Source organism: Lepidochelys olivacea (assembly GCF_965140295.1).
Source record: "Lepidochelys olivacea isolate rLepOli2 genome assembly, chromosome: 15".
Classification (NCBI taxonomy): Eukaryota; Metazoa; Chordata; order Testudines; family Cheloniidae; genus Lepidochelys; species Lepidochelys olivacea.
The window spans coordinates 27,004,736-27,019,651 of NC_140425.1; the positions used below are offsets into that span (position 1 = coordinate 27,004,736).

The 14,916-nt window shown below is 44.6% G+C and overlaps 1 protein-coding gene across 4 annotated transcripts; it reads right to left on the reverse strand.

The window, feature by feature from the left end:
- Positions 1 to 1,001: 1,001 nt before the first annotated feature.
- KMT5A (lysine methyltransferase 5A) lies at positions 1,002 to 12,592 on the reverse strand. Of its 4 annotated transcripts, none has more exons than XM_084649518.1 (8): positions 12,459 to 12,592; positions 11,716 to 11,813; positions 8,741 to 8,897; positions 6,392 to 6,611; positions 5,497 to 5,584; positions 4,994 to 5,053; positions 3,830 to 4,020; positions 1,002 to 2,720 (listed from the first exon to the last, which is right to left on the reverse strand). In XM_084649518.1, the coding sequence occupies exons 1-8, from the start codon at positions 12,466 to 12,468 to the stop codon at positions 2,510 to 2,512; spliced, it is 1,035 nt and encodes a 344-aa protein (XP_084505644.1). In that variant the 5' UTR covers positions 12,469 to 12,592; the 3' UTR covers positions 1,002 to 2,509. The 4 variants fall into 4 exon arrangements, with proteins under 4 accessions (XP_084505644.1, XP_084505645.1, XP_084505646.1 ...); XM_084649519.1 differs by having other exon boundaries at positions 12,428 to 12,547; XM_084649520.1 differs by lacking the exon at positions 4,994 to 5,053.
- Positions 12,593 to 14,916: the final 2,324 nt, after the last annotated feature.

Here is a 14,916-nt window from a genome sequence, read left to right on the forward strand (position 1 = left end):
CAGAATTCCAGGCCAATTACAAGGTACACAGGACCAGGCTAGAAGATGTACAATTGAGGTCCATTAGCTTAAACTGCCTACAATTCCCCATTTAAAAACTGGTTCCTAATACAGTATGAGCAGGCTCCATGGCTGGGGGATTGACTGAAAAAGCTAAATCTTTGGTTTTTTGTTTTTTTAAAAGAAGTGTTCAAGACTAGAGCCAGCCTTTTCAGCTTGTATTTATAGAGTTAGTACATAGGACAGTTTGGCCCCAACCCAAGGAATCCCTGACTCAGTTATGACGCCATTGGAATATCATCAACATGAGTCGGGGGACAGGGAGTTTGTGGGAGAGTAAGATAGGGATTCTTCTACATGATAACATGCTAAAGCCAAACTGCATGTTGGTATGAGGTGGTATTCTGCTTAGGATATTGGTCTAACTGCTGAAAGACCGTACAATAGGAAAGCAGAAAACTCCATTCTCGGTGTCCCACTAGCTTTATTGCTGTGTTTCAATGCAGCAGCATCCAACTGTCAATTACAAACAAGGCATGAGTGTATTTTCATATACAAGGCAGGTAGGTATCGTTAGACCTTGTTTTACAAAAAGGGGAAACTGAGGAACAGAGGTGAAGAGTCACTTGCCCAAGATCGCAGTGAGCCAGTGGTAGAGTAAAGCACAGGTTTGTCCCAGTTCCCAAGTCTGTGCTCTAGCCACTAGCTGACGCTGCAGGGGGGAGAAGCTCTTTCAGAACAAGGGAATCTGCACACATTTTTGGCTTCTCTATTAGAGAGAGAAGGAACTCTACTGTGCCGACATCTAATTCAAATCCCCAAAGTAGCTTGCACACAAAATATATAGTTGATGGTTAGCGAGTTATCAAGCTTCAGAGACTTGATATACACATATCCTCCCTCCTGAGCTTTCATTGGATAGAGGAGACAGGCATTTAAGGGTTAACCCTTTTCACAGCTTGCTTAAAAATATCTGAGACAGAGGCAGGCATAACAGCCAATTCATTGTTAATAAATATATTTTTTTTATTTTACAGACACATTTTCTTCAAGTTTTTGTTTTTAAAATACATCACTAAACCAGCTCTCTTGCTGCTGAAACACGTAGGTTGGACTGTATTACCCTGGCTATCACACAAGTGAACACGACTGCCTGGGGTGGTATGCCCAGGAGGAGCAGCTTTGAGAACATGGAGGAGCAGAGGACATTAATAAAGCCACAGACCTCTTGCTGACACATTTCCCATCAACAAGCGTGGCTGGTGGCCTAAGGCCATCTTTCAGCTACACACATGCCAAGCATGCCTTGGCAAACATTTCAATTGATAAGAGTTCATATTCACTGTCTGGATCTCCATTGTATAGCCTTCCCATACCATGGATTTGGTTCCCCCAATAACGAGCCTGAACCTGTGATGTACTGAGCATCTTCTGCAAGGTGCTAAGCACCCTCAACTCCCACTGAAGTCAATGGGACCAGACAGTGCATGACAGCTTACAGGATCAGACCCCAAGGAATCTACTCTCTTCAATGCATTTGCATAACTCCAAAAGCAAAATTGAAGATGCACATGAAGACAAGACTCCTAATTTTGGAAACACTCTAATCCACTTCCAGCATTCACAGTAAATAAATAATTCTGTTTCTGATGTGGCCAATTTGTAGAGAGAGGCCTTTTTTGTTTTGTTTTCTAAAAAGCCATCTAACAAAACTCCCACAAATCAGCCACTACCTATAAAAAAGGTACGATCTCAAACTTTAGAAAACAGAGTAACGCCCAAAAAGCAATTCCTCATTTTGATGACTTGCACGTTTTATCTTCACATTTCTAATAAGCACCAACCCAATTCATAAAAATCCAGCTCCATTTGGATTGGAGTTATGTCTCTCTGAAGAAGACAGCCAGATTGATCATTCAATCCCATTATTACAGTGTATTTTGGTGCTTTTGTTGCCAACAAGGGGCATTGCGCTGGAAAAACGACTCCTAGCACAGACTAGTTAATGATACTAGCAATGCTTCATTCATGAAAAGGTCCTTGGTCAGTCAGTACTAGGTTTAAAAAGGCTGACAAGTAGTCGAATCATGACTTGAGAGTTAGAACATATGACATCTGTCACTTTCAAGCTAAAGAGTTGATATCTCCCCCTTTAAAACAGGATATGAAATTTCATTGCAAAAGCAGGAGCACAACCCAAGAGATTCAGATTTGATTTCTTCCCTCCCCCCTTATAAAATATGCATAAGTCTTTGACTGCATGCTCAGGAAGCACTGATCAATCTATTTGCAAAAATGTACAAAACTGAACAATAAAAAAGTTTCAGTAATCTGCGACCATCTGTTCAAGCCTGTCTGGAAACCTGTAACAGATATTTAAATACTACAGCACAAAAGGTGTTTAAACAATTTTAAAACACCAGAAGCAATCCATTAAGATAGCCGTGTTTTTATAAAAAAAAAAAACCACCAACTCTCTTCAACGGTGCTCAGTCCGAAGAAGGATGGATTAGTGTTTCAGCCATGGATGAGCTTCAATGGAAGCTTTGCTCCTGTCTCCATAATCATACAATAGTTCTTCACCCACTTTAATGTCTCGCGAGGCTATCAGTATGAGATGAGGTACGCCGTCAATATCATGAAGCTTTGTTTGACAATTGCCACATTTGCTGTGATTAATCAGCCTTCCCAGACGATTAGTCTCTTTTGTAGCATCGACACTGAAAGAACAAACACAGATTGTAAGATTTCTGCACAGCACACACAAAAGTCACACTCACTACTAGAAGAGGTTAAATCTGCACTGAAAATCAAGAAATGAAAGAAATTGTGTGCAGTCAGCACAAGGCTTGAAAACAGACAAAAAAAATACTAAAGATCCTGATGCCACTACTGCCCTGATAGGCAGAACAAGCTTAGCCAAACTGCTCTTGCAAATCTAATTACCACAAGTCAACCCCCCACGGCATACGTTCATCACAACTTTACGTCTTTTAACTCAACCATGGATTTCTTCTAGAACTGACATCTTAGAGTCATTTACTGAGCTTTTTGTGGAGCCCTTTCTTCTCTAGATGTTGCTTCCTCCCCATTAGCAGCCATCAAGCAACCACCCAGAAGGGCCTGCAGTCTTACACAGCTTCCTCAGAAGATAAGGTGGAAGGTATGTATTGTGCCAGCCAGGAAAAGGATGCACAGCTACCAATAAAGACCCCTGCTCCTTTAAGACTGGATACACTTAAGTGTCCAACACATGCTCAGTCTCCACTGACCTGGGAATATTCCCAAAGTTGGTCCACACGTTGCTATGCCACAGCATCTACCTGAAGATGTATAGTGCCTATCACTATAGCATCTCAACTTAGGTGTCACTGGGACAGCATAGTAGAAGTCAGACCGTTACAATCTAGAATTGTCAAACATATTAAATATGAGGACTGTTACAAGACTACTCACCAGCCTGGTGAGGAAGGTTAACATATAGAGGTAAATAAAGCTAGTCAGAAAGCCAGATTCTTAGCTCTGCTGCTGGTCTATGAACCTCAAATCCCAGATCTATCCACTAAAACATATGGTCTCTTAATTCCAATTTCACTCATTATAACCAGAAGAGATGATGCCCAGCATGTAGTTTTGAATGTTTAAGCAATAGGAGTGAAAAAATGTATTCAAATAAAAAGCAAATATCTCAAGGTAAATCTTGAGCTTGGAACTTTTATACTTTGCAGGAAAACTGAAAGATCTGGCACCTTCAAAGCTTCATCCACTTATTCCATTATTATATTCCTTATATAAAAAGAACTTTAAAAAAACACAATCAAAAGCTTACCAGTACATTTTGCTTAAATACTGAAAATAGTACATATAGCAGCCTGTGGATGGATCTTGGGCATACACAGCTTCTCGCTTTTTAGCATCCATGATCTCTATGAGATCCCCATGATATTCTACCACAAATTCTCCTCGACTGAAGTGTCTGGTAGCAATTACCCCTCTCCCTTTACCATCAATGAAATCAATCTGTCAAGGAGAAAAGGAGCTCAGTTAGCAAAGTAAATCTATTTCCTACCTATCTGGGGGAAAGGGAACCTACAAGGATTTGTCGTTGAGACGTTAGCACCAATATTAGAGTGTGGCACATATGAACAAGTATTTTAGATAGCAAGATATGGCAACATATTGCACACCTTTAGGGGAGATACATGGGATGAACTTAGGGATGCAGATCACCAGATATTTAGATAGACTGTTTCCTAGATAAAAAAGACCAATGTCAACCGGACAGTAAATGCAGAAAAGTGGGATTAGTCCTCTTTTTATAGCAATTATTTGTTTTCTTTGAGCAGTGGGGGTGGAGTTAGTCTTTCCATTGCAGACTAGGAGATACCCTCAGTGTCCAATTTGGCTGCAACACAAAATAACAGTTAGAGATGCAGAAAGGTCTATCATGGAAGCTAGTCTAGTCCAGAGCCAATACAGTCTTGTTCCCTACAACATAGTCTCTATTTTATTATCTAATCCATCACTTCATTGGATCACTATTCCACTGCCTAACACAAACAAGGGAAGTTTTTCTGCTACTAGCACAGAAGTTTCCTTATTAATTCGAACACATCACTTTTCGATGTAGCCTTTCAAATACCCTAAATGATTTTTTCAAACATTAAAGACTGAGCAGCCTCAGGAGTTCTGATCAGATAATATGAAGTCTAGAAATTAAGTTTTAGTTTCCCCCACACACACCAGTTTAGCAGGGACAAGAAGTACACTCTTACTTCTGAAAGGGAAAAACAGCAACAAGACCCCGCAAGCAGTGAGTAGACTTAACTTCAGTAATTGTGATACTAGCTAATAAACGGATAGTGGCTCTCCTATCAGGACACTCCCATTCAATGCCACATGGAAAAGCCTACGTATGCTGTTCAGTGACATACCAATAAACTTTTACCATACAGATACCGCGTCATGCTATTTAAGCTGGTGTTGCAGTTACCTTCATTCCTTCTTCTTTCCCACTTTCAATTAATTCATCTATTCTCCTCTTTTCCTCAGTCTGCAAAAAGAAAAACCCATAGTATTGCTACTAGGATTTCTGCAGGGTTTTTTAAGCTAAGTGTTTTAGGAAGGTGTTTATCCGGTAATCTCACTTTTCTAAGCACTCTGTGCTGCTCTATTTAGAGTTCAAGCATGTCAGTTTTGTCAGAAATATTACAACATTGCAAAGAAAATTTCAAATTGCACTCCAGGAATGTGCAGTTTTTCCTATATGAGCAGCTGGAAGGCATCATAAAGAAATCCAAATTTAGGTTTTGCTGTTTATGAAGAAGTGTTACTTTACATAGTTATACTGTGCATTTGTTGTTTGCTCTTTACCTGAGATCTATCCTAGATAGTACTTTGGAGATTACAAGTACCTGCATTCATCCTACAAAGTTTTCATTTGACTAGCAGTATGGAAAACTGCCAGGATTCGATGGGTTATACAAAAAGCACTACCTGCAATTCAGTTTTGCTCTTCCGGGAACTTCTTCTAACAGGGTAATAGTCTGTCACTTTTCGATTCTGTGATGTTTTTCCTTGCGCTCTGAGGGATAAGGAAAAGATACATAAATACTTCAGCTTTTCTGGCCTCACTGTCCTAACCCAAAAAGGTCAAGAAGCTTTTCCTTCCAAGACAGTGATTTGAGAGATGGCTGGTCAGAACTAAAGATTTTTTTTTTAATCTGCACCCTTCATTCTGATACAACGCCTTGTACACCTCCATACTTCCCCACCTGGCCTCATTACCAGTACTTCAGCTCAAACTCTTGAGATGAGAAAAAAAAGCAGGTATTTCTAGAAGTGTAGAGAATTAGCTCAAATTACTATTATAATATACTATTATATTATACTGTGTGTGTCTCAACCTAAGATGCTCTAGAATTTCCATCATTAAAGCTGCTCCATGGTTGGCTGCAGTGGGAGATGGAAGCATCCATCACACGGTGAAACCTTGGCTTATGCTACTCATGCAAAAGTGAGCTTAGATACCAGCTCAGCCATCAAACCACTAGCTATAAAGGCAATATCCTGGGTCTGGCCAAAGAACTTCTTGTTTTGCCCCCCTCAAAAATGAGGTCTTAACCACTTTTGTTAGTTCCCATTAGTTAAGATTAGTGGAAATGCTCACCAATTTATACACAAGCTAGAAAGCAGTAGGTTCAAGAAAAAAATCCTTTGCAAGGCACATATCAGTGCTTACATCACAGTACAGAATTTACATCAAGTTGTTCTTTAGGGTAGGTTTCAGAAGAAAATCTCTAAGCCTCTATAGCAGAAAATATGTCTGGCTCATTTGCTTAAAAAATTCCAAAATATGGCATATGGCTGCCTTTGCTCCCACGTCACCTACTTTCTCCTTGGTCCAGGTTTTGCTTTTACCACCTTCTTCTGAGCTTGCTTTGCATTTGCTGCATCAGTAGAATCAGAAGGCAGAGGCATGCTTTTCTGTGTTTCTGCGGCTTCTTGTTTTTGATTAGGAAGAGACGCTGAAGAATTACACCCACTTTCTTTATCATTCTGATCTTCTGGTTTTATAGCACCTTCTATTGTATTAACAGTCCTTTTTTTCCCTGTGGATGGAAAATGTAGGACAGACTAACATAAGGTGTCTTCTAGCTTTCCTTTCTTCTACATCACAAAGCGCCCTAAACTCTTAAAGATTTCTAACCTGTATTTTATCTGTAAAAAAGTTACAGGGAGGGAAGGGGAAACATATTGTATTTCTTCTGTTACACAGCAAAATAAGTAGTCATAAGGACCAAGTTATCTGTTATGCATCATGAGTCTAATTCCTACAAGTTCTAAAGGGTGGAGGAAAGGATCTGAACCCAAGCATTTTGTCTAGTTAAAGATGTTAGCCAGACAAAGAATTTCCGAAGTCTCAACATCGCAGACACTACAAAGGGAGTTCTGTAACAATTGCACAATTGTCCAAGCCAGCAAGTTTGCCATATTGAACTCTAAAACTAGCATGACACCTAGATGAATATTCTGCCAGGAAAGAGTGACTACAGGAGTCTGCTGGGGTACTGTAGTTCCATACTTTGTGGCAGCAGCTATTGGTATCAAGAGGCCAATGCCATCAAAAAACACGCAATAGAAACAGAAGAGGAATCAAAATTGCTGTTCTTATTATACACATTGTAACAAATGTACATGCTGCTGCTGGTACAATCAGTAAATGCAGACTCAGAATGTGGGTGATAGTCTCTAGGATTCCTGGTAGATTCAAGGTAAATGGCTCAAAAAAAACAAAAAAAAAAAAACAGATACAACATTCTAGACCTTCACCTGGCCTACACTGACCTCATTATGGCCTAGATTCAGCAAAACATGTGCTTAATTTTAAATTAGTTTTAAGAGCCTTGCTGAATAGGGATGAGATTACTCACATGCTTAAAGTTGAGTACATACTTCAGTACTTTGCTGAATTGGAGTCTTTATCAGAAACCTCTAGGGGGCCTCATGCAGTCACCACTTACATCAATGCAAGTCTTTCCTCTGATTTCAATAAAGATTGGAACAGGACCCCCCCAACCCCCCCAGTCACTGTCAAATTGAAATCCAAGTACTCTTACCATCTATCCTCAGTGCCCTCACTTTGGATGGGGGAAGGTTCTTTATTTCTGAAACATTTTCTATTGGCCCATCCAAGCCACTTTTACAAAAGGACACGCTTTTATTTTATTGGCTTTTTCTTTGTTGCTGGGTTTGCAGCTAGGTTGATGTGGCTTAAGGCTGAAGCCATTTTTTTCTGTTTAATGGAAATGTGAACGGTTTTTTTTTAAAATGGCACCCAGGTTCCACAGCAACTGGTGCTTAAGAAATCCTTGTAATAAACAAGCAGCAGTAAAACTAGTTAGGGTCAGACTAATTCCATGAACACAGGAAGAGGAGATGTTAACTGCATGCAACCCAGTGTCTTGTACATACAAATTTTCAGATAAGATTTGTATCCTGGTTAACTAAGTAAAAATGTTTTTAATAAGAAGTGCTAAAATTGTTGAGAGCCGAAGGTTTAACAGATCAATGACTCTCAAACTATCTATGAAACATTCCCTTTTGGTGTCCAGAGCTACTTCTGTCACAATGAAAAAGCAGCTACCAGTTTTCAAGCACTGGTGGTCGAGCCCAAGAATCAGTTTTCAAAAGATTGTTTCCCCTACCGCACCCGTAGCTATCTATACAGACACTAAACTTAAATACTGGCACCTCTCTTCACACTACATGGCTGCTTCAAACCTTTCTTGGCTTGGTGTTTCCTTGGCATTAATTCAACAGTAATCAAATTTGTGGAGAAAACCAACTCTGGGTAATAAACATGGAAAGGAGGACAAGCCAAACTGCAAAGTGACCCACAGAGATTAAATACAAATGGGGGATGCAGGCAATTTAGGGAATATTGAGAATTAACTATTTAAGTCCTACACCAGGAAAAGAAAATAAGCCAAGAGACAAAACAAGAGGGAAATTTTAACCAAGCAGCTACATCATTTAATTTAAGTGAAATTGGTAAAGAGATCAGTATTAGCAAGAGAGTTGAAATTCCATATATTCTAACTATTTGTTGGGAAGGCAGGGGGTCTATACAAAAGGGATCTTAAGTTGTACCCAATTTGAAAGGTTGAGGAAAAAGTCACAGGGCCAGACAAGGCATGTTTTCTAACCCATTGGCAAGCTGTTGTAAGGTCAATCTTACCGTCTCCTCTTTTGCATGTTTCATTTAGTGTTTTGCCTTGACATTTCACCTCATGATGCATGACTGAGTTTTCCTCTTGAAGGGGCGGACGAGCCCCAGGAGATTTGTTAGGACTTAGGTAGGTGTAGATTTTGGACTGGCCAAGAAATACGTTCTCCTAAAACAGAGAGCCAATAAAGCTCATTACATCAAAGAAATCTCATTAATCTCAAGTCTCCAGTTGGTATCTGGATCATGCTACATAGGCCAACACCTACATTACTGCAGCATATTTTGCTAATAGCAGAGGATGCATCTATATCCATCTGTCTATAAAACCATCTATGTTCAAAACCGTATCTCTCTGGCTGGTAATAGCTTGAACAAAACTTACCATGCAAATTCTCAGCACAGAGACACTTCCTCAAAAACAAACTAAATGCATCAGGTTAGTTGAATTAAGTGTTAGAATACAGGCCTAAATGCTTTTCTTGAATGCGTACATAGCTCCTAATGACTTAAAGACAAGGTGCAATCCTGGTCTCTGAGAGCAGCATTTGGTGCCAATATTTTTTTCCATGGACCTACGTATACTTAAGGTGCTCTCTCAAATGCTTCTTATTTTTAATAGAATATTTAATTTTTGATAATTTTTCTCTACAGTACTACAGACCAGAGACAAGTATATTCCATTATTTAGGGAGCGGATATTCCTCCTGAAATTGCATTAAGAAAAACAAGCAACAAAATTGATCTAAGGCTAGTTTTTTTATAAACTCAGTTTTGGTAATTCTTTGCAGTTTCTCTTCCCACCCCCGTTCCAAAAATCAACTCTAGAACACACATCAATACCTATAGTATGCAGAGGTACCAATGACATCAGAAAGAACTGTCTAACCAATTTTAAAATTAATCAGCATTGTTTCTAGTGCATTGTATGAACAGGTTAGAAAGCACTCCAGAATCTGCTACTTATGAGGTAGGTACTGAATGATGCTAACTGTACTCTGATAATGTAGAATCTGATGAATGAAGTTGGACTCTGAAGTTTGTTCTCCATGACACACTGCCTCATGTGAAATTACTGTCCCTCAAAGATAGTATCTACAGTATTCAGATTGGGCAGGTATATTGTAGTATGACATAACAGTACTTATCTCAAGCGTTGTGGCTCAGAATCTTAGCTTTTAATTTTAAAGTCTCTGCTTGTTAGGATTATAAAAAAACCTAACCTGAAAAATGTGAGCCAAGCATAACCAATGCAGGGAAGATTTGTCTGGGTCTGGAACAATAGCTCTGAGAGGTGTGAATTTACCCACACATCTCAGGAGGTGTGAACTCAGATGCTGAGTGATGACATTTAAGTGTCATCATTGTTTATATGAGCAATGAAGGGGGGGGAAATCAGAGATCTGCACACTCATTTTGGCATCATGAATAGATGGTGTTTGGGAGAGAACATCTATTAAATTTTCCTCCATCTGCTCAATCAAGAATGAGCTCAGGAACACAGCAGAGCCCAGAAGAGCACTTAGCCCCATTAAGGATCTCACAGGCATATTTAGAGTCAGCCAAGCTCCAGGAGCCCATGGACATATTTAGAGAACATGCACAATCTACCATGAGTGGTGCCTCTTTCCTGTGATGTAAGAGCACAAGAATGGCCATACTGTGTCAGACCAATGGTCTGACTAGCCCAGTATCCTGTCTTCCAACACTGGCCAGTGCCAGACGCTTCAGAGAAAGTGAACAGAACAGGGTTATTTATCAAGTGATCCACCCCCATCATCCAGTCCCAGCTTCTGTACTTGTGTGGGAAGGGCTTATGTTGGGAGCTTAGAAGAGTACAACCACCTTCTCCCCCTTCTCCCAGTTTAACTCCTAGGTGTCTATCTAGCGAATGTGATTGTTCAACCCCATGGTGTCATGATGTGTTGAAGTAATTTAGCCAGAACCAAGATTGCCTTGGCTATATTTCCTACACAAAAAACTGATTTTAAGATGTAACAAATAAAAAAATATATATTTTCACTAAAAAAGGAACCTTACACTAAAGCATGAAATGTACCACATATTCCAACATATAGGTGCAAAAGCACTGAACATTAAAGGGAGCCTATTGTGGAACATACATATGTTTTAAGCTTAAAAACTGATAAACTGCTTATTGTTATAACCGTAGGGTACTGTGTCCCCCCCCAGAAGTCAACCCCCTTCACAAGTCTATAAATATTTTTCTTCTTCTTTCTGTAGCATTTAGGTCCCAATTTTGTGGGCACTTACGGATTCGCTAACTTCAGTGCAACTAATCACATGCTAAAAGTATTTGGAAGACCCAGGCTTTAAGACTGCAAATTCTTCCAGGCAGGGAAGGGGACAGTCATTGTATGTGTTCACACAGCTACCATAAGCCCTTCTGCTGCCACCTGACTCCCACAGACAGATCCTTAGGACCAGCCAAAGCCGCAATGAATGGGGATCAGCTTGCGAGACTGGGGCTCCAGTGAAGCTCTGATCCTGCCTAGGGCTTGCAAGGCTGCTGCAGTAACGTCGTCCTGCCAGCACTTACACGCGTAACTTTACTCACGTGAGCAGACCCATTGACTTCAGTGCGGCGAGTTCCTCCCGGGGGGAAGCAGCGGCGGGGCCAGGCCCGTGGAGCGCCCCGCGGGGCAGCTGCATGGCCACGTCTGCCTGGGCGGAGAGCAGCTCCGGGCGCCCCTTAGCCGGGGTTGGCCGCGGGGAGCGCGGCGACGGGCCCAGGCTGGCTGCAAGGGGCGGCCCTTTCCCCACACCCCGACTCCTCCTCCCCGCGCTCCTGGAGCCTCGCCCTGCCCGGAGAGCAGCCGGGGCGTTCGCCTTCCTCCCCCGTCCGCGCTTCCCCGGGCCCGCTCCAGCCGCCCCTCAGCAGCCCGGGCTCGGGAGTGGCAGGAAATAACCTTGCCGGCCAGGGCCCAGACCCCGGCGCCCCGGTGTGGGGCGGGCACGGCGCTTACCCCGTTCATCCTGGGGCGGCCGGGCCCCCTCCTCTCGGTGCTCTCCGGAGCCGTCGCCGCCTCCGCTTTGCCTTCCCGGGGCTTGGGCATGGTCTTGCCTAGGGGAGAGCAGGGGGTGGGGGCGTCAGAGCCATGCCCGGAGCCGCTTCAGTCCCCGGCAGCGGCCGGAGCCGCCGCCACCTGCGCCATGTTTCAAGGGCTCGGTGCAGGGACAGGCCGGCCCAGCGCGCACCCCGCACGGGGGAGGAGCGCCGCCGAGCCCCCCCTCCACCCCTGCGCTGCCGAGGGCGCGCTGCCCCCCAGGGGAGCCCAGAGCAGCAGGAGAGAGAGCAAACCAGCCTGGGCTGAGGGAGCAGGTGTCTGACACCCCCCCCCGCCCCGCCCCGCAACACACGCCTCCTAGACCCCCACAATATACCCCCAATCTACCCACTCACGCCGCCCTCCGTAAGACATACACCCCTCAATCGCCCCGACCGGGACCCAGCCCCCCATATAGCCCCATACCGCCGCCCCCACGTCACACCTACCCTCTATGTAGCCCCCACCCCTCAAGAAGCCCAGCTCCATTCACACCCACCCAGGCCGCAGCGCCCCTCGCACCCCACGTGCCTCCGCCAGCCCACTCACTCCCTGCCCCCTTCTCTCTGCCCCCATAGGCGCCCAGCCTCCAGCCCCTACACACGCCCGCTCAGGCCCTTCCATAACTTACCCTCCCCCCCAGCACCTGTCAGGGCCGGTACCTTTAGCCATGGCTCCGAGAGCGGAGCCAAGCCCGGCTCAGAGCTGTCGCAGCAGGAGACCCTCCCCTCCCCCTGAGAACCTTCAGGGTTCTCAGTGTCGCCGAACTGCTCCAAAGAGATACACTGAGCCGCTCTCCGCTGCCTGAGTGGCGCTCCCACGTGCCTATCACACCACCCCCGATCTTTGATTGGTGGGCAGGCAAACGTCCCGCCTTCCCCTATTCCACGGTGGGCCATCCAAGTCAGCGCAGCTGCCTCCACGTAAGGGTGTTTAAATGTGCGTCCCCTGGTCGCTGATTGGCCAGTGCGAAGAACAAGGGGCCTGTGATTGGAGGCCAGACCAGAAGTTCTCCCTCCTTTGCTAGGCTGCGCCATGTGGGTGAGAGTTCTGGATCGCTTGACAATAGCCTCACGTACCCCTAGTGTGGGGTTCAAGTTGGTTGTACATACGAGTTCTATAGGGAACAGTGCAGAACACCCAACATACACAAATCTCTCCCCACTTGGCCAAATCTTTGGCTCTATACTATTCCTTTCCCGGCATCTCCCTCCCACCAAGTCTTATCATAGAATATCAGGGTTGGAAGGGACCTCAGGAGGTCATCTAGTCCAACCCCCTGCTCAAAAAGCAGGACCAATCCCCAATTTTTGCCCCAGATCCCTAAATGGCCCCCTTAAGGGTTGGACTCACAACCCTGGATTTAGCAGGCCAATGCTCAAACCACTGAGCTATCCCTCCTGCCTCCAACATGCTCAAGAAAAGAAGTAGATCCAACTGGCAATTTTTCCTGCTTGAGCTAAATTATATTTGGAGCCCTGCAAAGACAACGCTTACTCCCCTGAGACCGCAAAACTCTTCTGCTGACTTCTGTGTATCCTGCTAACTAGAGCCAGTCCCAAGAGGTTTGGCTATGTGCACGTATGCACTTTGGGATGGGATTACATGTGAGGGTGTGACATTTAAAAAGTGCCTGTGAATTGACAAATATGATGAACACAGACCTTGCACATTTTAAACAAAGCATTCAGCTCTCAGGAACTGAAAGAGCATGGTTATAGTTTCTGCATTGTACCTCCCAACACCAGGAAGTACAGGCCTGGAGCCCTATCCACTAAACCTGGGGTGGCCAACCTGAGCCTGAGAAGGAGGCAGAATTTACCAATGTACATTGCCAAAGAGCCACAGTAATATGTGGCAGCACCCCATCAGCTCCCCCCACCCTGCTCCCAGGGCCGCCGCCCCCCCGCGCCTCCCCACACCTCCTAATCAGCCGTTTTGTGGCATGCAGGAGGCTCTGGGGGGAGAGGGAAGGAGTGAGGGCATGGCAGGCTCAAGGGAGGGGGCGGGAAGGGATGGAGCGGGGGCAGGGCCTGTGGCAGAGCCAGGGGATGAGCAGTGAGCACCCCCCGGCACAGTGGAAAGTTGGCGCCTGTAGCTCCAGCCCCAGAGTCGGTGCCTAAACAAGGAGCCGCACGTTAAACTTCTGAAGAGCCGCACGGGGCTCCGGAGCCACAGGTTGGCCACCCCTGCCCTAACCCATACATCATGGTTGCAGGGTTACATTCAGGGCTGGATTCCTAATTTAAAACAAAATGATCACAATTATGGCATCGAGGCTATTAAAGCTATACTAAACTTGCCTTTTCATTAACATAAAGCTGTTCGGTGATTACATTTCAGTCTTAAAACGTAGAATATAAATATAGTTAATTCAAAATAGCCTACTTCTGACTTTAGAACAGCTGTTATACTAGTTTCTTTCTGGGAGGGAGTTTGGTGCAGGAGGGCATTCTGACCTGGGACAGGCAGTTGGGGTGTACGAGGGGGTGCGGGATCTGAGAGGGAGTTTGGGTGCAGGAGGGGATTCTGACCTGGGGCAGAGGGTTGGGGTGCAGGAGGGGGAGTGAGGTGCAGGCTCCAGCCAGGAGGCACTTACCACAGGTGGCTCCTGGCTGTCGGTGCAGCAGGGCTCAGGTAGGCTGCCTGCCTGCCATAGCCCCATGCCACTCCCGGAAGTGGCTGACTGCTGGCACATCTCTGCGCACCCCTGGGGGGAGGGGAACAGCATGTCTCTGTGCACTGCAATCGACAGGTTGGTGACCACTGAACTGTATATAATTATAGATTTATTTTTGCAGGGCCCCCCTCAGCCCGAGGCTCTGGGCTGCAGCCCCTAAAGTCCCTGCATTAATCTGGCCCTGGTTACATTGTACCTCAAAGTCAGAAAAAAATATCACCAAGAAGCTTGTAGAAACAATGAGGTTGGATGCCACATGGGACTGTCAATGGCATACAGTACTGAGCTTTTAACCTCTAAGTTTTTAGTATCAATTCAACTAATTTTGATAACGAATGGAAGTTATTATACAATGACAGTTTGGTAGCCTATATAAAATGAGTTTGGTGGCCTAAATCTAGCTCCCACTGGTCACCCAGCCACTTCACATGTCAACATCA